The 23,000-nt window shown below is 35.0% G+C and overlaps 1 protein-coding gene across 3 annotated transcripts in view; it reads right to left on the bottom strand.

Moving 5' to 3' along the window:
• Nucleotides 1–571: 571 nt before the first annotated feature.
• RO60 (Ro60, Y RNA binding protein) overlaps nt 572–23,000 on the bottom strand; it is a 28,875-nt gene continuing 6,446 nt past the window's right edge. For 2 of the 3 annotated variants that reach the window (XM_027610016.2, XM_027610015.2), the window contains exons 2-9: nt 18,712–19,311; nt 14,968–15,188; nt 14,320–14,466; nt 13,700–13,837; nt 10,361–10,477; nt 9,259–9,372; nt 8,829–8,975; nt 6,733–7,047 (exon numbers count right to left, since the gene is read on the bottom strand). In XM_027610016.2, the coding sequence (XP_027465817.2) occupies nt 6,895–7,047; nt 8,829–8,975; nt 9,259–9,372; nt 10,361–10,477; nt 13,700–13,837; nt 14,320–14,466; nt 14,968–15,188; nt 18,712–19,291 (1,617 nt within the window). In that variant the 5' untranslated portion in view covers nt 19,292–19,311 and the 3' untranslated portion in view covers nt 6,733–6,894. Of the gene's footprint in view, nt 7,048–8,828; nt 8,976–9,258; nt 9,373–10,360; nt 10,478–13,699; nt 13,838–14,319; nt 14,467–14,967; nt 15,189–18,711; nt 19,312–23,000 lie in introns of all 3 variants that reach the window. The other variant, XM_027610014.2, reaches the window with a different exon arrangement.

Here is a 23,000-nt window from a genome sequence, read left to right as displayed (position 1 = left end):
GCATTTTGGTTAAATCCAGAAATCCACTGGGAGAGATTCCTCAACCACATGTATTTTTTTTTTTTTTAAAGATTTTATTTATTTATTTGACAGAGAAAGACACAGCAAGAGAGAGAACACAAGCGGGGGAATGGGAGAGGGAGAAGCAGGCTTCCCGCAGAGCAGGGGGCCCGATGTGAGGCTCGATCCCAGGACCCTGGGACCACGACCTGAGGCAAAGGCAGAGGCTTAACGACTGAACCACGCAGGCGCCACACACGTATTTTAAACATATATAACTAAACTAGAAGGCATTATAAGGCTAATGTTAATTATCAAACTAATTTCGGGCGCCTGGGTGGCTCAAGTCGTTAAGCATCTGCCTTCAGCTCAGGTCATGATCCCAGGGTCCTGGGATTGAGTCCCACATCGGGCTCCCCACTCAGCAGGAGGCCTGCTTCTCCCCCTCCCACTCCCCCTGCTTGTGTTCCCTCTCTCGCTGTGTCTCTGTCCAATAAATAGAGTCTTTAAAAAAAAATTATCAAACTAGTTTCATCTTATTGAAATATTAGATTACTAAGAGCCTCAGATTCTATAAGGCATATTATAACCTTAAAATTCTTATTTCTTTAAAGAAACGAAGACCATTATTTGATGTGCATAGAGTTTATTTGGTGTATCTATCAATTTCTACAATAATACAATTGATCAGAAGCAGTTCCCATAATGTGCATCTGCACCCCATGTCTACAGTGATGTATTCAGTATGGTATTTTGCAAGGCTAGAAAAGGAGAGAAAGTCAAGATTTCACAGTATCGGTGAAAACTTTTATCATGAAATAAATTTAATTCATTAGTATTTCATCCATTTTCTACCAGAAAACATCAAAATTACATTGTTAAGTATATTATTTACAGTGAAAACATGGAAGACTCAACAAAGCATCAGTAAGTTTATCAACAGACCTAAGAACCCCCCCTTTTGCAGGGTCCCTTCCTTTGAAATGAAACTTGTATAAATAAAACTTTGTATTCTTAAGCACCAGCTTGACAATTTAAAGTTTTCTTTCAGTTTTATAAAATATTCCTGCTTTGAAAGGCAACGTGAATGTAAAAATGTGAATGTAATTAAATGACGGGCCTGGTTTTTATTGCAACAATCACAATGTTTTACAACTATATTCACTTCATTGAACGAATGTGCTTATAGATTTGAAACAAAGTATTTGCCTTTTGTCTTGAAAAATTCCCTCAAAAAAGTAATCATTTTTGAAACTGTACAACTGTGTTTTTCATTCATAGTGTTTAAATATGCAGCTTGGTCCTTGGAGATTATGTTATACAAAGTCCAGCTTCTTGGATAACTTGTTATACCAAACAAAAAAACCTTAAACTACCACAAAATATTACTGATGTTAACAGTCTTGTATGTAGAATGTATCAGTGTACCCAGATTATCCTGTAAATGGGTGCTTAAACTACTAATGTACTATCAGGTTTTAAAACTTAACAGTTAAATTTCCATTATGTAAAAATGAAAGCTCTAAAAGACCCTTTGAGTTCTGTACTTCAGAAACACTAACACTATTAAGGCATTACTTAATGAACAGACGCTATCGAAAGTAACTAGTATGCCTGTTGGAGAGTTAGTCATATTTTAAGGCAGTCAGAAGATTCATTTTTTTCACTTTAAGGCTCTTGCATACTTATATTTTATTCTATGCAGGCATTATTCTGTGTAATTTAAATATTCAGTAAGTGGTCAATTATGGAAATCAAAGCCTTTATATAAAACAAATGGACAGTTTTTTAGAACTAGATTATAACCTCTCCCCTAACCAACTTTTTTAAAAAGATGATTTCATGTATCTCATCCCTTTAGAGAACTTCTTCATTATCAGAAGCTGACATAAAGGAAGAAAATATAACTCAAATGCATTGCAGAAATGTTGTCTACTCACACCAAACCACATTATCTATAGTCCGTATTTAAAATAATAGTACAACAAAAACATTTGATTACTATTCATTAGTTGTATAATATTTTAAACTTAATTTGGCTGTATATGAATTCTAAAGTTTACACTGCAAATAAAGCCCAGTAAGTATTTAAACGAAAGTTTCAATATTCTATCGATTATATGTGGTAATGATATATAAAATAGCAAGGCTTTACCTCATTTACTACCCTCAACAATCCAAGTGTTCATTAAGTGAAACCAGCAAAAATGTAGCTAACTTACTGTTTCTTTTGTTCAGTTTTCTGATAACTTCTAAAAGTACAGAAATCCAAATATATTTTAAAATTCAGTATGACTTATGTTCATAAAATTAATATGACACATGGTGGTGCTAAATTAAAAAAAAGCAAAGGGAAAAATCTCTTTAGGCTCAGAAACAGCTTTTGTGTATTTTCATTGTATTTATAAAATTCATAATCATTGAAAATAATCACCTTAATTTCAGTAATAAGAATTTTGCAATGCAACTCCTCTAGTTTATGTCTCTACCAATTTCTAATATAGAATTTGATACTTTCATGGTTTAGGAAAATGTGTTATTTATTATAATTTTATTCAAACAGTATGCTTAAGTACATGAAAAAATATTGCCATAGAATTTTAAAATTAACTTTATAATTTTTTAAAAGCAAATAACTTACCAATTAAAAAAATGTTAAATGTGAATACAAGTTATTTACAAGATCCTGTACACCACAAACGATGTATATATAAGCTCAGTGAAGTACTTAGTAGATGAAAGATTTGAAAGTCGTTTTTATATGGAAATATGAGCATGATGCTCATGATGCTATTTTCTGAGTATTCAGTTAATTATTTTTCTAAGAGTGCTTTTTCTAAGAGCAAAGTAGATCCAGAGTTGCAAACAAAGGCTAAATAATCTTACTTAAAGGCCACAAAATTTTTGCAACCATCTAACGTAAAAAGTATACAATGTAATTTGATTTGGGGAGAAAATATATTAATCCAATTATTGTTCCAAGAGACCTGCCCATTATTAGTTTGAAAAAATATGATCTTAAATCTGTATGGAACAAATGGAAATCTGCAAAGAAATTCATCCCAACCCTAAATATGGGTGATTTTCCTGTCATTCATTTTATTATTGAGGTAAGAGCAGGACTAGAAACAGAAGACAAAAATGTCAGAATAAAATAATTTTAAGAAAAAGGAAAAAAAAAACAAGGTATAATCTTCGAACAAATAAGATTAGGAAGCGGATAACAGGGAAATGCTAAATAAAATCTGTACAGTAAATATAACTGAATTCATACCTTTTTTTCTAATTCTTCCTTGTGCATGTTTATATTGAGGCTATAGAGCATTTCTCTAGAGGGGATATTGCCTTAACAGATCACCCCAAACCTGTGGCATATAAGACTAGAATTTTTCATTTTTGATAATTTACTCTAAGGGCACAATTTTTCAAGAAAGTTTTATTTGTGGGTATGTAATCTTTCGGTTAAATTAGGCCAAGTGCAATAAGTGATCACAATGATTTCCTTTCACTTATTGATTTAGATGTGCTTTTAAAATGTTTTTCACTTAACTGTCAGATCCTCCAATTTATTCAGGAATTTTGCTTTAAATTTCCAAAACTTTATATTATTTTTGCAAAATCTCTGAAAATGAGGGCTAAATCCTGATAAAATGTTATACTATCATTTGTAGATTTATCTGTTATTTTAAAAGGTTAATCAAATGCTTATTAATAGTGTTTCTTCATTTAGAGTATAAGTTTTTCTAGGTCTATCCAAGTGGATCTTAAGACTTGGAATATGTTACTTTCTCTTGATCAGACAGTAGTGACTTCTTAGTCAATAATACTCACCTTCACTGTGAACATGTATCTTCCACATTTTCCCACTCAGAACAGGAATGTTTTAACGAATTACTGAGCCTACTGAACGGTTTTTTGAAAACATTTTATCATTTGAAACATGTATCTCCTAATAAGAATGTTTTTAATTAAAAAAAGTTCTAATTTGTATTGCAAGCCCTCCTCCTAATTTAAACTTTTATACAGATATTAAATCATTGATTCTTCTAAGATCTCAGCATCAAGATAGGTCACATTTCAAAAGATAACAAAAACTGAAGGTTACACTGGTTGTCTACAGTCACAGTAAGATAAAGCAAGAGGTTCCAGAAGGGTAACACTAAATTCCATTCACTAGCATCTTCCTCACTCATGTTCCCATAAAACAGTAACTAAACTAAATAATATATAACGGTGTTAATAAATGGCATTTTCAAGAAATTTCAACTAATAAGGAAGGGTATGAGAATAAGATTAGTTTTGTTTGACTAATTATAACTATATCCTGAAAATATTTACATATTTTCTAAGAAATAAAGTTTTTCTTAGAATTGTTTTTAAAGCAAATTTCCCTAAATATTAATGTAGCAATAATCCTAAAAGTAAATCAGAAAATAAAACTTTATCACTTGAGTAAATTTTATTCATAATGAGGTAAAGTTTTAAAATTTTTTCTATAGGGTTATGTTATATATAGCAACACAGGTTGTTAAGACATTAATCGTAATTGAGGATTACTATGAACTACAAAAGTATACATGTTCACAATTTGTTTTTCTACTCCTAAAGCAATCATGTAGATACATTATTTCCTAATACCTAAAAAGATAAAAGTCTTGAATAATTTTATTTTACCTCCTACTCTTGTGAGTCATGTCTTCCCATTCTGTGGGGAGATGAATTCTGGAATGGGGATGAAGAGTCCAAGATGGCTAGATCTAGTACTCCAAAGCCATACTATTTTAGACCTTGCCTAACCTACACTTAATAATCTTTTAAATTTCAGATTTTCTTCTTCTTTAAATTTTACCCTAATCCATTTAATTAGATGTACCTAAATACTTCAAAAAGGTCACATCTAATCTTCTCTGATTGATTAGCTTGTGAACATCTAAAAGCACTATAGGAACAGTACGTAAGTGAAGGAAATAAAACTTTTATGCTATATTCCAGTTAACATTTCTATTAGGAATAAAAAGTTAGATCATGTTATTTTTAATTTAAGATCTTGAGTTTACTTAGAAACTTCAAAAACTATTATATAATTTTACTAGGCTCTTTAAACTTTAAGTTCAATCTGAACATATTTTAATGTTATCAAAAGGAGCTAACACCTTACATCCAATGTTTGACAGAGGGTCAAAAAACAATGACATCAGAAGCAATGTATGGGGGTGGTGGTATGCACATACTACTTTGTTGACAAAAAAATCTCAGGTAAATCACAATGTTTACTAATTGCTACCAGTTGCCTTGAAGGAATGACTCATAGCAGAGCCAGCATTAATGTCAAATAAGGTTGAAAGGGACATTTTGTCACTTCCAGAGCCCAAATTTCTCATGAAACAAAATATCTTCACAAATCGTAACGCTACTGAAGTCCCCTTTGCCCTCAAAACAAAACCTCAAACTCCTAACCACAGAAGGCTATAATTTACATTTACTAGTTTGACTTTTCACATGACAGCAAGAAGGGCTTTATAAATCCTCAGTAAATCATTATTATGAAAAGAACACATAAAAATTGAAATTTTATGTTATCTTAAACAACCATGATATAATTATGAGCAAAAATATTGGCATTTCAATAGGTTAAGCCTCCCCAGAAAGAAGGGACATTTGCTCAAGAAAATAATGCACTTTAGTGTAATGAAAAGGAAGTTTAATCATACACAAGTAAAAAAGAAAAAAAATTTTCTTACAGACTGGTTAGTAGTAATGTTACTCAAAAGTTGCCTTTGAAACGTGAAAGACCTAGCTTGCTTTATTATTATTTTTTTTACACTATCAAAAAAGAATGTCTTGCCACAAATGAATAATGGACAGAGAGATATGTCATTGACATGTTTACAATTAGGAAATAACTAAAACCCACTGACAACTGACTAAAAAAATAGTTAATTAGAATATTTATTTTCAAGTAAGGAAAAAGCTAATCTGGTTACAGTTGAGATTTTAATTATCATACTTTTAGATTTATGAGTGGGGGAGTTAAATGCTTAAAAGTTTGTTGTTTTCATTTGGTAGGACTATGAAAAAAAGAAAAAGTGCGGCTACACCTGGCTATGTTGTTATATTTTAGCACAAACTGTCAAGTCATGCCCCCACTCACAGCAATAAAATGCACAAAAACAAAAAGCAAACCAAACAGACTTCCTCACCTGACACAAACTTCTCAGGGGTTTTTCCACTATTTTTCTGGTTAATGTAACAATCCTACAAGTGTAAATAAAATATCAAAGCATCTTTTTCACCCAGTAAGAAAGCTGCTAGTTATGTGATCTTAGAAAACTCCAAGGAATTTGTAAAACTTGTTCATAATTTAATCAAATGTCTTTTTTTTTTTTTTAAACTGCTTGGTATAAAAATTTACATATGAATTTCATATTCCATCACAGTTACATGGTCCAGTGCATTTCGGAGTATTTGGACATTATCATAGCTGTCCTTTCCCAATGCAAACATTTAAAAAAACTTTTAAGCACTTTTCAAACAAGTGACATGATAAGGAACTACTACTTTTGGCTCTTACTTCTTTTACGTACAAATGTAATTATTCACCACAGCAAAACTGTTTGACTATTTTACAGTGTCTATCAACAAGAAGTTCTCTGTTAGATAGAGGGAGCTACAGTGTATTTTGAAGCTATTTCCCAAGAGCTAGTTTAGTAGACAGAAAGAACTTTGGGCTCATCTTTTTTTTTTTTTTTTGGTAAGGTAAATTTTCCATTATGCACATACTATACTATCATCTTACCATCTTTCATTGGATTAAGATTAGCTGGGAAGTAGCTACATACTTTTAGTGAGATCACTGATGGCAACGGACCTCTTAGATCATGCTGGTGCTTATGGTTAAATCACATCTAATGTGAAATTTCGAATTACATCCAGAGCTCCAGTATCAAAGCCACACATATCCAACATGCCTCTATCATCTGGGTCTGCAATGGTAAAACCATTTGACGTCATTCCACAAACAATCAATTTAGCTGGAATGTCCATTTTCTGTAGGAAAAGATCAAAATACATATTTTAAAAATTTATGTAAGCAAAAGCAAATAACCTCCGAAATTAAAACACTTCAAATTCTATCACAACTTTTCATTTCAAAGTCTTATTTTTTTCTCCCCATAAAATTGGTTAATCTTTCAGGGTCAGACTCTGTGATCTTCAGAACAGGAATGTAAACAGCCTGCCTGAAATTCCCACTTCTCTGTTCCATGGGCCATAGAATGCATTCTTTTTTTTTAAGATTTTATTTATTTATGTGACAGAGACACAGCGAGAGAGGGAACACAAGCAGGGGGAGTGGGAGAGGGAGAAGCAGACTTCCCCACGGAGCAGGGAGCCTGATGAGGGGCTCAATCCCAGGACCCTGGGATCATGACGTGAGCCAAAGGCAGACGCTTAACGACTGAGCCACCCAGGCGCCCCCATAGAGTGCATTCTTTTTTTTTTTTTTTTACGATTTTATTTATTTATTTGAGAGAGCGAGAATGAGAGAGAGAGAGAGCACATGAGAGGGGGGAGGGTCAGAGGGAGAAGCAGACTCCCCGCTGAGCAGGGAGCCCGATGTGGGACTCGATCCCGGGACTCCAGGATCATGACCTGAGCCGAAGGCAGTCGCTTAACCAACTGAGCCACCCAGGCACCCTAGAGTGCATTCTTATGCAGCCTAGACTTTCTACTTATGAAACCTGTCAGGACATTTGGGGGCATCAGATATTTTTACCAATATATGAAACACTGGGGCAGTGTGTGTGGGTATATATAAAGAAATATTTCCCTGCGATTATCAACTTTTGGTCTATAGTTTTGTTATATATACATGTCACATGTAAGAACTTGTTCTCTACAGCTATGACTTTAGGTTAAAATAATTGAATTTTGGAGAAAACCCAATAACCACTGAGTATACAATATGCCAGATACCATAATGAACTCGTTAAGTAACTTATCTAATGTAATTGTTATAACTCTAAAAGATTAGTACTGTTAAATACTATGACATGTATCAGTTAAATAATTTGCATAGGTCCACAGTTAGTAAAAGAGAAAGACCCAGGACTCAGAATCCAGGTTGCCTTGACTACAATTTCTATTCTCTCCCTTTTTCTCAAACTTAACATACATTAGAATCCCCAGGAGGGTTTGTTAAAACATAATCCCACTCTCTCAGTTTCTATTTAGCAGGTCTCCCATGGGGTCCAGGCATTTGCAATTCTAACAAGGTCCCAGGCTAAGGCTGCTGATAGGAAAACCCCAATCTGAGAACCAGAACTCCTGAAGTTCTAGTTCTCATCATACTAGCCACAATTCAAGTGCTTGATAGCCATATGTGACTAGTGGTTTCCACACTGGATACTGTAGATAAAGAACATTTCCATGATTTCAGAGAGAGCACTGATGAGAACACAGAAATAGCCATACAACTTAAAACACAGATGATAGCTTTGCTTTAACTTTATGTAGTGCTTTAACAAAATTAATAAATGATACTTTAATTTTTCAAGGAGCACAATGAATTATTAAAAATTCAGAGTTAAGGGAAAATATTTTTATTATTGCCAAAAATATTTTGCAGAGGATATTTTAGTAATGTCTAGAATTGGGACTAGTTGAAATAAACCATGTATGTATAGCCAATATTTTTTATTTCAAGTACTGTTGAACTGGCATATCCCTATACAAAGGTACAGAACTATCTTCAGTATTTTTTGGAAAAACAAGATGGATATTTGAGAACTAAGTCTTATTTGGGGTGAGAAAGAATATTAGAATTTTACCTTTCGATACTCCCTGAGAGCAATAGCAGGATGGACACTTCCAGCAAAAGTCTCATTATCAGTGAAGACAATGAAGACATCAGCAGCTGTGTTTGTCTTTTGAGCCCAGATCATTGGAAGAGAGCAATCAGTTCCACCTGCTGGGATCTAACTCAGAACAAAAACATGGATAAGAATAAAAGTGTCCTAGTTTCCATACTGAGATGTCTGAAATAATTAAATACTTAAAAATACTATTTTTTACATTATCACTTTGCTTACAGCTAATACACAGACCTTCTCAAAGCATGTGTATATATTTATTATTTTGTGCTCATGGGAAAACTGAGATAAAACTATTTGTTCTCATAAACTTATTAATATCAGGCATAACATCAAAATAAGATTATTACATAACACGTTAAGTAAACTTAATAAAACAGTTCCTTACCTGATTCATAGCCATTAAAACCTGTTGTAATGTCATATCTGTAGTCACTGGACATGGTACCATTTCATCTGAAAAAGCAACTACATAAGAATCTTTTTCTGTTCGTGTGACAACCTGAAAAATTCAAAGATGGTACTTTTCAGCAGATTTGGGTGAAATAAACACAGTATCTTGAAGTTCATAAAACTTCATCTTTAGAAAATATTTAATTTGGGGTGCCTGGGTGGCTCAGTTGGTTAAGCGTCTGCCTTCAGCTCAGGTCATGATCCCGGGGTCCTGGGATGGAGCCCTGCATCGGGCTCCCTGCTCGGTGGGGAGTCTGCTTCTCCCTCTCCCTCTGCCCCTCCCTCCTACTCCATGCTCTCTCACTCAAATAAAATCTTTAAAAGAAAAGATACTTATTTTATTTCTAAACTTACTTTGTTTTGGAACTACACAGTAACAGTATAGCTTTCAAAGTACTTTCACAAACTGTTACAAAGCGATTGGTTCTCATAACTATCCTTTGAAGCAAACAGAGTATATGTCCTTCTCATTTTATTAAATAAAGAATAAAGCCACAGAAGAGAAGTGACAGAGTCAGGCTAGAACCAAAGTCTGTTATTCTTAGTTCCTGATTTTTTAACTTCTGTATTTATTAATAATTTCTCTAAGCATTATCTACTTTCTCAACAATACATTATTTAATATTTGATAAAATTAAAATTTCTATTGTTATTAGACATGCTTTATAAATATTACCTACAATACTGTATGCATACAGTATACTTAAAACTTGTTTTTTTTCCTTGAGAGAAAGAGAGAAAAAGCACGCACATCAGTGGGGAGGGGCAGAGGGAAAGCGACAATCTTAAGCAGACTCCATGCCCAGTGTGGAGCCCGATGTAGGCTCAAACTCACTACCCTGAGATTGTGACCTGAGCCAAAATCAAGAGTTGGATGCTTAACTGACTGAGCCACCCAGGCTTAAAACTTTGCTTATGAAGCAAAATGACAAAAGCGAGTGAAAACGTAATCCTGATCATACCTAACTTTATAGTTTTGCCCCACATTAAACATTTTTTAGGGTGGCAAAAATTCTAAATTGTCTTAGTGTTCTCACCATGCACATTGCTGCAGCAACTGTGCTAGCATTGAGTACACTACCCAAAACTCTCTGGTTCATAGAAGCACTGACATCAATAGCCAGCAAGAAACGCTTTCCAGTTGGCTCCACTGTCTGAAAAAAACAAAACAAAACGAAACAATCATTAAAAGCAATCACAGAAATTACAATTAGATTCCTAAAAATCATTATTTACTCATCTTTCACTTGAGAGACTTCTAAGATAAAAGATGTGATTTTTGATTTACCAATTAATTGACAAGTACTTGAAAATGCTTAGCTTTTACTAGAGGGGAAAAACAAAGGAAATAAGATAGCCCACTTAGTAATTTTATTTAAAGAAGTTACCATATTCCTGTGTTTTCTTTTTTAGAAATCATTCCTCATAAAGTAAACTGAGAATTTCTAGCAAAATGTTTGTGGTAAAATATAAATAACATAAACTGCTTTTAAATCATTTTTAAGGGTACAATTTCATGGCATTAAGTACATTTACAATGGTATGTAACCACCACTATCTATTTCCAGAACCTTTTCATCATCCCAAATAGAAACTCTGTATCCATTAATAACTCCCCATTCCCATCCCCCCTTAGCCCCTTGCAACTGTTTTACTTTTTTATGAATTTGCCTATTCCAGATACCTCATATAAATGGAATCATATAATACCTGTCCTTTAGTATCTGGCTTATTTCACTTAGCATGATGTTTTCAAGGTTCATGTTGTAGCATGTTTCAAAATCCATTCCTTTTTAAAGCTGAATACTCCACTGTATGTATATACTGTATTTTGTTTATCCATTCATCTCTTGATGAACACTTGGGTTGTTTCTACCTTTTAGCTATTGTGAATAGTGTTCCTATTATCATTCATTTACAGGTACATTTGATTCTCTGTTTTCAATTCTTTTGGGTATATACATAGGTGGTGGAAATGCTGGATGGCATGGTAATGCTATGTTTAACTTTCTGAGGAACAACCAAACTTTCCACAGGCCTATACCAGTTTACATTCCCACCAGCAGTGCACTAGGGTTGCAATTTCTCCTATCCTCCCAAAGGCTTGTTATTTCTGCTTTTTTGATAAGAACCAATGATTTGCATTTCCCTGATGACTAATGATGTTGAACATCTTTTCACGTGCTAATTGGCTAGTTGGATATCTTCTCTGGAGAAATATCTTGTTCCAGTACTTTCCCCATTTTTGAATTGGTTTTTTTGTATTTTTACTGTGGAGTTAGAGCACTTTATATATGTTCTAAACATTAAAAAGCTATCAAATATATATCTACAAATATTTTCTCCTATTCTGTAGGTTATCTTTTCATTCTCTTGATAGTGTCCTTTGATGCACAAAAGGTTTATTAAATTTTGATGAACTCCAATTCATTTACTTTTCCTTTTATTGCCTGTGCTTTGGTGACATATGTAAGAATCTATTGCCAAATCTAATGTCGTGAAACTTCCACTCTTATGTTTTCTTCTAAGAGTTTTATAGTTTCAGCTCTTAGATAGAGGTCACTGGTCCACTTTAATTTTTGTATGTGGTGTAATTTAAAGAGGCAAGTTTGTTCTTTTAACGTGGTTATCCAGTTTCCCCAGCACCATTTTTTGAAGACCAGCTTTTCCTGCGTTAGCCTGTTTTGACACTCTTGTCAAAAAGCAATTGATCACACGTGTGAGAGTTCATTTCTAGCCTCTGCATTCTACTATTCCATTGGTCTATGTATTTGCTTTATGCCAGTACCACACGGTTGTGATTACTGTAGCTTTATACTGTTTTGAAACCCTTAAGTTTGGAAGTGTGAGTAGTCCAACTTCATTCTTTCTTTTTCAAGATTGGTTTTTTTTTTTTTTAAATATTTTATTTATTCATTTGACAGAGAGAGAACAGAAGTAGGCAGAGCGGCAGGCAGAGAGAGAGGGAGAAGCAGGCTCCCCGCGGAGCAGGGAGCCCGACGCAGGGCTTGATCCCAGGACCCTGGGATCATGACCTGAGCTGAAGGCAGATGATTAACCGACTGAGCCAAGATAGGTTTTGTTATTTGGGGGTCCCTTGAAAGTCCACATAAATTTTCAGTGGGTTCTATTTCTGCAAAACATGCCAGAGGAATTGCACTGAATGTGCAGATTGTTTTGGGTAGTACTGTCATCTTAACAAGTCTTCCAAACCATGTCTTTCCCCCCATTTATTTATGTCTTTTTAAACTTCTTGCAGCAATGTTTTATAGTTTTCAGTTTATGAATCTTGCACCTTCATAGTTTATTCCTAAGTCTTTTTATTTTATTTTATTTTTTTGATACTACTGTAAGTGGAAATGTTTTCTTAAGGCTAATCAAAAGCTAAATCCTTTGTTCATTGCTAGTATATAAAAATACTAATGATTTTAGTATTTTAGAAAAACATATTGGTTTTATATCCTGCAACTCTGGATTTGTTTGTTGGCTCTAAGCTCTCTGTGAATTCTGTAGGCTTTTCTCCTTATAAGATCATGTCATCTGAGAACAGAGATAATTTTTCGTCCTTTCCAATCTGGATACCTTTTATTTATTTTTCTTGCCTAACTGCTAGAACTTCCAGTACTTTGTAGGACTAAAGCGGAAAAAAGTTGGCATTTTTGTCTTGTTCTCTAGATTTAGGAGAAAAGATTTCAATCTTTCACCATTGAATATAATGATAGCTCTGGGTTTTTTATATATGGCCTTCATCATGTTGAGGAAGTTCATTTCTATTCCTAGTTTATTGTTTTTTTAAATCATGAAATGGTACTGAATTTTGCCAAATGCTTTTTCTGCATTGAGATCGTGTGACTGTCCTTTCATTCTATTAATGTGATGTATTACATTGATTTTGTATATTGAAGATAAATTTCATTTGTATAATCCCTTTAATTTGCTGAATTTAGTTACTATTTTGCGGAGTAACAAGAAAATTTTAAAGCCAAAAACTTTAACTTATAGCTCTGATGTAGGATTTTCAGTCCTAAAAAAAAAAATCACTTCCCACCAAGACAGAGGAGATCCACTACTGATTAAGAGAATGACAGAGGACCAAGTCAAAGGACTCTACAGGAATAAAAAATTTTAAATTTGGTATCTTAAAACTTAACAAAATGATTTTATGATTGGGTATTGTCCATAGGTAAGGAGAAATTCTTTACTCATAAACTTAACAATGTTAATTATATATCCACATTTACATGAACTATGGAAAAACAAATGAGTATCTAATAAAAAATGGTTAAACTACTAGTATCATCTTTAAAATGTGTTTTTATAAAATATATCAAGTCCCAACTGGGTCATTTGTTACAAAACAAAAGTCAAACCATTACCTTAAATGTTTTATAAAAAGCAGCATCCAAAGCTTTCAAAATTTCCTCATCAGGGCGCCACTTTAGTTTTCCTCTGAGACCATGACCTGTCTTATAAGTTTCTGATGCAATTAAAACATGAAACGGATGTATACGAGCCTAGAAACAAGACAGAGACAGAAAGTAAATGCAAAATTCAAATGAAAGATAGTCATTATGTGTCTTAGGTTTTGTTACTGTAGCTAATAAATGTATTTCATAGAGAAAAAACAAAAACGAGGACATAGATTTCAGAGTTAAATGAAATCTGGTATGATAAAAGTATCCAAGTCTCAGAACATCTGAAACTGCACTGGCTACATTTCCAAAATTTAGGAGGTGACTTTTTCAATTAGTAGTGGCTAACAAAGGTAATGCTTACCTTTTTCTTTTCTTTTCTTTAAGATTTTATTTATTTATTTGAGAGCGTGCACGCTCACACACACACACACACACAAAGCGGGGGGGGGGGGGGCAGGAGGGAGGGGCAGAGGGAGAGGGAGAGGGAGAAGTAGGCTCCCTGCTGAGCAGGGGGATCTGAGGAACCCGGGATCATGACCTGAGCCAAAGGCAGATGTTCAACCGAGCCACCCAATGCTTACCTTTTTTAACAGTTTTTCATTACACAGTTTTTCACATACTAAAGATACTTCTGAATTTCCTGGTTCAAGCACTGAATTAGCCGTCATCTTTCCTAGATTCCTTAGTAATGTGGTAAGAGGCATTTCTTGTAACAAAGCCTTCCATACCTATTGAAGTGACACAGGTAGAAATATAAGAAATTAAGGGCAAATGAATCAGTATAATAGTGGTATCAATAATAATATTACTAACATATTCTTTAAGGCTTTCTTTTGGGGTTCTAAGTATTTCCTAAATAAAAAGATTTGTACATTGGTTAAAGGCTTATCAAATTAATTTGCTCTTTACTAGAGTAAGAAAGTAAAGTATATTTTATGAAGGAACTGCACAGAATTTTATTTATTTTTAATTAGCAAGGCAAATTAGCCAGCCTTTATGAAGCAGAAATAACACTTAACTGAATGCCAACTACATCTGGGCACTGTATTAAGTATTTTAAATAAATATTAATTTCAAGGTATTAATTACATTTTTGTTAAAAAGAACTGATGTTACCCATCTTATAAATTACATATCTTAAATTTTATACATATCACATCATAAATTTTAATACGTAATACAAACCACAAATTACTCACATGTTTAATCACATGCTATAATATACTTACCTCTTTAGACTTTAAATGATTTGTTAGAAGATGTTCCCTAACTAATCTATGCTCTTCTATTAGATGAATGACTTCCAGTTCATCTTTTGTGCGTTTCACTTTCTCTACAGCCTCCAGATACTTTAATAATTTTTCAGTCTCCACAGAAAGTGCTTTTTCTTTATACAATTCATGGACTTCTTTCCAGCCCTTTGTAATATATTTGGTCACAATAGCAAGTCCTTTAAGAAAATAAAGAATTGAAATGGCATGAGAATTTCTGGGTGAAAAAGAAAAACAGAACATGTTTACTGAGAATGAAATAACTAGATACAGAGGAGCTAAACTCTACACTGTGAGGCTACTTTCTATGATATAAAAAAGACATTTAAGCCAATGGAGTCAAATAATTTTGTTTATTCCATCATAATAGTTTTAATATGAGGCTCTGGAAAAAAATCTCCTATATTCTAAGTCATTTTATTATAGAGTTTTTTTCTTTTTTGAGACACCAGCATTAGAAACTTTGGTAGACAATACCTATCTCAGGTCTACAATCTCAGAATGATTCACAAAGTACAGATCTGTCTCAAATAATCTATTCACTTGTCCCTTTCCACTACTAAATAAATAAACATTTACAAGTAGCAGAGATAAGTGGAAGTGGACAGGTAGGTAAGTAATTCGTTTTTTTTTTTTTAAATAAATGAGAAACTATTACAGGCCAAACTAAAGGAAAACAAGGTGTTCATTTCTTTTGTAATTTCTTTTAATAGTGGAAAGAACTTTGGATTGGGGTGCTGAGGAAGCTTGGGTTCTAGCCTACATTTTATCAATAAATGGCTGTGTGACCAATCTGGGCCTTAGCTTTCACTTCTGTAAAATGGGGAAGAGGATGTTTGAGTTATCAGACTCAAAGAGGCCTATGGGGTAAATGTTGGTAAAATAAATAAATGGCACAGGTCATGTAATAGAGAGTGGTTAAGATGATGGAACGAACTAAAGAGTACAACCTACTAATGTTTTAGCGAAATTTTGGCTTAGTGCTACCAAATAAAGTATTTTCAAGCTAGAATAGGTATTTTTATGTGATGTCTTCTGATTTTTTTAAAGTGATGTTAGCAAAGAATTCATTTTTTCCTTAAAATATTGTGCAGGCGAAATAAAATCCATCCTTAAGGCAGAGTGAGACTATGTGTTATCTCTGGACTCTAAATAATTTGATCAAAAGTCAATACTAATATGTAGGGACTTCTAAAGTATTCTGACTCTTGCTAACATCCAGTTTTTAGTACAGAATTTTATATTGTCTTAAATTACTAAATGTTTCGTATGTGAGCATGTCTTCTATTTTGTCTTTCCAACTAAAATATAACTTCCTTAAAGGCAGGCTTATTATTATTTTTATCTTACTCAAGTTCTATGTTGGCCACACAGTAAGTATACAATAAATACCTGATTAATTAAATTACATTTTGATGTGTTTCATCTGTTTCAAATACACATTTCAGTTAAAGTATTCCAATATTACTTATTTTGGAAGCTTAGAGTTTCTTTCCAAATTCTTTTCACTCTGAGAAGCCTAGGGATCTCTTACACCTGAACATGTTGCTATTACTACAAGATTTTAAGTATGAGTTCTGCCCTCAAAAAGTTTAGAATTAAAGAATACTGTCTGTGGGAGCAAGTTTAGGGAACATCTACTAATTCCTCATTTTATAGAACAAGAATTCAAAACCCAGAGTAACTATCTGCACAAATTCAGAAACTAGTTTTTCCAATTATAACTAGCACTTAGGTACACACCACCATGTAGTGTCTCAAGAGACAAAGCTGGATCCCTACATTCTTCTTATACTGAATTAAAGATTTAAAAACAAAAAATTAAAGCATGAATATGTTAGAGAAAAAAACAGGTAAATATTTTTATGACTTTAGGTTGGAAAAGGCCATTCTAAACCTAACACAAAACAAAAATCTATGGGGTGCCTGGGTGGCTCAGTTGGTTAAGCGACTGCCTTCGGCTCAGGTCATGATCCTGGAGTCCTGGGATCAAGTCCCGCATCGGGCTCCCTGCTCAGCAGGAGTCTGCTTCTCCCTCTGACCCTCCCCACTCTCATGTGCTCTCTTTCTCTCTCAAATAAATAAAATCTTTAAAAACAAAACAAAAAAATCTATGAAGAAAAACAGTCAAGTTTCATTACATTAAAATTCCAAACCTCAATATGCCAGAAACCCCCATCAAAAAAAACTGAAAGACAAAGAAAAAAAGGGGGGGAATGCGCATGATATGTATATAATATGAAGTTATAAATTCCTATGTGTCCCAAGTTCTTAGAACAGCGCCCATCCATTTGGTGCTCAATAAATATTTGTTGAATGAATGAATGGTGACAATCAATATTAAGATAAGCAACTCAATGGAAAAAAGGACAAAGATATACTCAAAAAATTACATATAATCAACATATGAGAAGATGAACATTTGCCCACAAATTCAATAAGATATAATTTTTCACCTATCCTCTTGGCAGAGATTAAAAAACACTGGTAATAGTCGGTGTTGAAATGTGGAGAAACCGGCCACTTCTATATACTCTGTGGGTTTACCCATTATATAAATATTTACATTATGCAAGTTTTTTCACTGTAGCAGTTTTCTAATAGTATAAGAAACCAGAAGCTATTTCACTGTCATCAGTAAGAGACTAGCTAAATTACAGTATATTCATACAATGGTATATAAGCAACTATTTCTACTGACTTGAAGAAATATCAATATGCTTTTAACTGAAACAAAGAAGGTATATAAAAATTTAAAACACTGTATGTTTAGGAGTCATATACAACACGTAACAGTGATTTCTTTTGAAGGGCAGGACTCCTACTTTCTGCATTATATTTTTATGTATTATCCAGCTATTTTAAAACAAACATAATTTCTAATAAAAAACCAAAATACAAATGGGTTTGTTTATATAACTATTTGCAATAATTTACTGTTTAAATTTCATTTTAAAAAGGCCACTCATAATAAAATGGATAAATGAGGAATTAATGAGGAGCTGTCTTTTCAAGTTTCACTTGTGGTATTAAAAAGGAGCAAATTTTGGAAATGTTATGGAAGTTCATATTTTACATTATTCTTGCCCAAATGTTTTTCTTATTTCCGTTCTAAGAAGGACTAAGTAATTATCATACATCCAACTAACTTCTCAAAAGTCTCTTTCCATAGACACAGAAAAACTGCCCCAAGTTACCAGGTCCCCTGGCTGACTGCTTGGAGACAATTAACATCCTGAATTGTTAAGTTCAGCACTATTTCAGGTAGCCTTTAGGTTCCATGGAACATATATCCTAGGAAGACAGGGAGGGAAAAAAATCATAAGGGACTAGAGCAGTATAGCCTGGCTATCTGCCATCTATTGGCTAGGAGTTGTTTTGCTTATTACTACAACTTTAATCATGTCCATGCTGCTTTCATAGTGCATAATCACTTGGATAAGCATTCTAGTTAGCATGGTGACATTTTGAGATTTAGATTAATCTGTATCTGTCATTCGATCCTTGATTAGTAACGTCTGGATTGCCTGTGGTAGGGGTTTAATTCCAGGTTGGCATTAAACATTTGAATTAGTCAACCAATGTGTTTTGAAACTGAAAGGCTATTTCTAGAAGATATTATATAATTATCTTATGTCAAATAAAAATTTGGTGTTTACCAGATATCTGCAACCTCCCCCAACCCAAAGATCTTATGCTTACCTTCACTGGAAGGTTTAAGATGTGACAATCTTAATAGATCTTTGTGAGACCAGCCATTTCTTTGTTTATACTTTGTAACTGCCAGAGCAAGGGCCATGCCCCCCTTTTCATTGTACCAGTCGGCTATAGCCTTCCGGAGGGCACGACCCCACATGCCACATTTCATGCTTTCCTTCAGATCTTTCTTAAACTGGATAAAAGTAAAGAGATGTGTAGGAATGCGACAAACTTCAGAAACAGCTTTAAATGCTGCTTGTTTTGTGCTTATGTCGGAACACTGAGAACAAATGGCAAGTGCAAAGAGCATAGGCTCTTGCTTTGCGGTTCTGCCTTCTTGACTAAATGACTTTATTTCCTGGATCACTTCACATCCTCTTCCATCTTCAATCAGTCTAATTAAAGCTTCAGCATTTTCAAGGCCCAACTTCTGTTCTTTGATATAATAAGTCCCACCTTCAGAACCAAAACATAAGAATCGGTGTAGTCGATTCATATCAGTGACTTGCCATACATATCCATCTTCAGAATTGGGTATTTGTTTCTCATTCAGTGGTTGCATTTGGTTTACTGATTCCTCCATTTTTCTGTCTTTTAGGAAACCTATCAAAAAGCAAAATGTTATTATAGCTAGAAAGAAAACAGTAAAATTATAAAAAGGAAAACATTTATTAATCTATGCTTTTTGAAATCTGTTACAAAATCTTTGATTTTTTTAAAAAAAGATTTTGAGAGCATGTGTGTGTGTGCGCGCGCACGCGCCAGCGTACACATGCGCACGATGCACACGTGCACTCACAGGGTAGAGGGGCAGAAGCAGACTCCCCACTGAGTGTAGAGTCTGCAGCTCAGGGCTCCATCCCAGGACTCTGAGATCACGACTTGAGCCGAAGTCAGAGGCTTAACCGACCCAAGGTGCCCCTGTTACACAATCTTTTTAACTTAACAGGTATTTTTTTAAGCTCATTAAGTGGTAGCATGATAGCCGGAAGCAACTAGGTTACATTTCTGAGGTATAGTTTGTTGTTTCAGAGACTAAGCCCACAGCTCAGCATGGGGCCTGGGGGCCTAGAAAGAGAATAAAAGGGTTAGGGAGGGCAGCTGTGGTAGCTGAGGCTAAAAAAGATCTTACTCCCTTTACTCTCCCAATAACTGGGTACACAGTTTTGGTTGCATATCCAACATCCATTCCTTCCCTCCCCTTTTTTTCCAGGCAGGAAAGTTCTTCAGGGGAGGCTAGCCTTTTCTCCAGCCCTAAGGGATGAATCCTGATTGCTCTAAGCCAGTGGTTTTCAAACTATGTGCATCAGATGTACTTGAATTGCTAGTTAAAACACAGAGTGGTGGGACCCACCCACCATCCCCAAAGTTTTTTTTTTAGATTTTTTATTATTGTTATTTTTTTATTTGACAGAGAGAGTACAAGCAGGGAATGCGGCAGGTAGAGGGAGAGGGAGAAGCAGGCTCCCTGCTCAGCAGGGAGCCCGGATGTGGGGCTGGATCCCAGGACCCCGGGATCATGACCTGAGCCAAAGGCAGATGCTTAACCGTCTGAACCACCCAGGCGCCCCTCCAAAGTTTCTTTTTTAATTCAGTATGTCTGGGGTAAGGCCTATGCATTTGTACTTATCACAAGTTCCCAGATGATGCTCTCATTTCTTTGGCCATGTGAGAAGTATAGGAAAGGGCATGTAACTGGCCACTGTGGCACGTTTAAGTCTGCAGAGAATACTTCTGAGATTTTCTTCACTCTTAAAAGTGGGCTTGGGCTCTTAAAAAGGAATGTTCCCCTTTCTACCTTCAGACATTCATTTACAAGTGATGCTTGGAGTGGTGGGTTAGAGCCACAGGGGAGTCAGTTTATGAAGACACACTAATTTATAAGCACAGAACTGAAAAAAGAAAAAAAATTAAGAATCTGGGTCCCTGCTATCTATGAGCTACCTGGAAATGCCTTACTTACAAATTTCAGAATATATCATAAATGTATCCTTATTGTTTAAGCCATTTGTAAGTTTTCTGTTACCTATGGTTGAGAGCATCCTAATTGATTAAATTCCTATCAACTATGCTCATTTATAGCTTATGTGATCTGTAACTACCTGTGCTTTCCTCCTTCCATTAACCCTAAAGCTACTAGAACTAGCTGTAAGACAGCAATATCCCCTTTCATCCTAACAGAGCAACCATAACCGTCCACTACTTTATCAGTCCACTGCTACTCTTAATACAGTAGAGCTGCTTATCCAGGTGCTCCAAGTCTCCTGCCTATACCATTATAGTGCACTGCACTAGGCTTCTCCCCATGGCAAACAAAACAAAACAATACAACCAACAACAACAACAAAAACTTAACCAGCATTTACTGCATGTTATGTGTAAGACATTAAAGAGATTCCTGTTCAATTAAAAATATTTTTTTTAAATTCCCCCCCATCCCCCCTAAAAGGTTTTTTTCTTGCCCTTAGAAAAACCACATTCTGTTTGGTGAGGCAGAAATATATACATATACAAAGCCAACTGTAATTAAGTGCTTTAATAAAAAAGTACTGTGAGTCAGCAGAGGAGAATAAAATAATGCTGTTTCAATAATACAAGAAGACTTGTGCAGAGAAGGCAAACTGAAAAACTGGTATATTAAGTTTGGGGGAATGTGTTCCAGAAAGGGATTCTGAAATCTTGCTATCTTTAGATTTTAGAAAAAGAACTAAGTATACTGGCACAGCTATAAAGAAATGACAGATAAGGTAGTAGCTTAAAGAGCAACACAAGGTAAGACATTTTGTTTTGGGGATGGTACAAGTTTGAACATGTCTATATATTGTGGGTAAGCCTTAAGATGGAATCCTGGTGAATATTAATAATTAAGAGCTAGGGAAAGGGGCACCTGGGTGGCTCGGTTGGGTGTCTGCCTTCAGCTCAGGTCGTGATCTTGGGGTCCTGGGATGGAGGCCCACATTGGGCTCCCTGCTCAGTGGGGAGTCTGCTTCTCCCTCCCCCCTGCTCCTGCTCTCTTTCTCAAAAATAAATAAATAAAATCTTTAAAAAAAGAGCTAGGGAGAAAAAGGCCCTTTTTAAAGGAGAAAGAGAAGGAGGGGTACATAGCAAACCAGAATAGTAGTATCATGGACCATAGGGAAGAGAATTTCAAGGAGTCAGTGGCTGGTAATTGCCAAATGCTCAGAGATGAAGTAAAATAACTCGGGAAAATGACCACTGGATTAGCAAACAGTAATGATGAGGAAGGGCAACTGTAGTAGAGTTCTGCAAGAGAGAGCCTGATCACAGTGGTAAGATTAGGAGTATGCGGGCGCCTGGGTGGCTCAGTTGGTTAAGCGACTGCCTTCGGCTCAGGTCATGATCCTGGAGTCCCGGGATCGAGTCCCACATCGGGCTCCCTGCTCAGCAGGGAGTCTGCTTCTCCCTCTGACCCTCCCCCCTCTCATTGTCTCTCTGTCATTCTCTCTCTCTCAAAAAATAAAAAAAAATAAAAAAAAAAGATTAGGAGTATGCAATGAGGGAGAGACTTCAAAGGTGGACTACTCTTTTCGGACGGTAACAGAGAAGATGAGAACATGAAGAAAAATCTTTTTACCTTTCTAGATGAGAGGACACTGAGGCTGAAGTTGAATGATTCAATTTGGAGACTGGAAAACAGTAAAGAAAGAATATAACTGAGGGAATGAGATCACTAAAAGCAGAACAGAATGAGCTTTAGAGCGTCCAGGTTGAGACTGGCCTATTGACAGCAAAAGAGGTATCTCCTTCACTAAGGGTGAAGATGGGTTTGAGAAAAGAGAGAAGAATACGGAAACTGAGGAAGTTTCCAATGTGGGAAGTCTGGTATGCAAGGGAGCAATGAGGTTGGGTCTCAGAATGGTGTGGGGATAAATGCATTGGAGAATGGAAACCCTCACATTTTGAATGTGACTGTGGCGGGGGGGTGATTTGGATTGTGTTGGAAATAAACAGCGTCACATTTCAAATAAAGCTCTGGTATAAAGTAGCTTATGTTAAGGCAGGCCTAGGCCTCAGGTGTCAAGTGTAATGATCATATTATATTAGTCATTAGGGACTGATTTATAGTTACCCAGTGCAGTATAGACTGGAACTCCTGGTGCAACAGATGATGCTTCTGCTATTTATTCTTACCCTTTTCAATATGGCTTCTTATCCGCCTTTCAATCAAAAAAACTTTTGAGAATAACAGGCTTCTCAAAGACTGACACCTTAACTGCTAATTCCAGTGGAAAATTTTCTATTATTTTGACTTTTACACTGCATTTGACATT

Source organism: Zalophus californianus, chromosome 10, assembly GCF_009762305.2.
Source record: "Zalophus californianus isolate mZalCal1 chromosome 10, mZalCal1.pri.v2, whole genome shotgun sequence".
In the NCBI taxonomy this organism is placed as follows: Eukaryota; Metazoa; Chordata; class Mammalia; order Carnivora; family Otariidae; genus Zalophus; species Zalophus californianus.
This window is presented reverse-complemented; position numbering and strand designations above follow the sequence as displayed.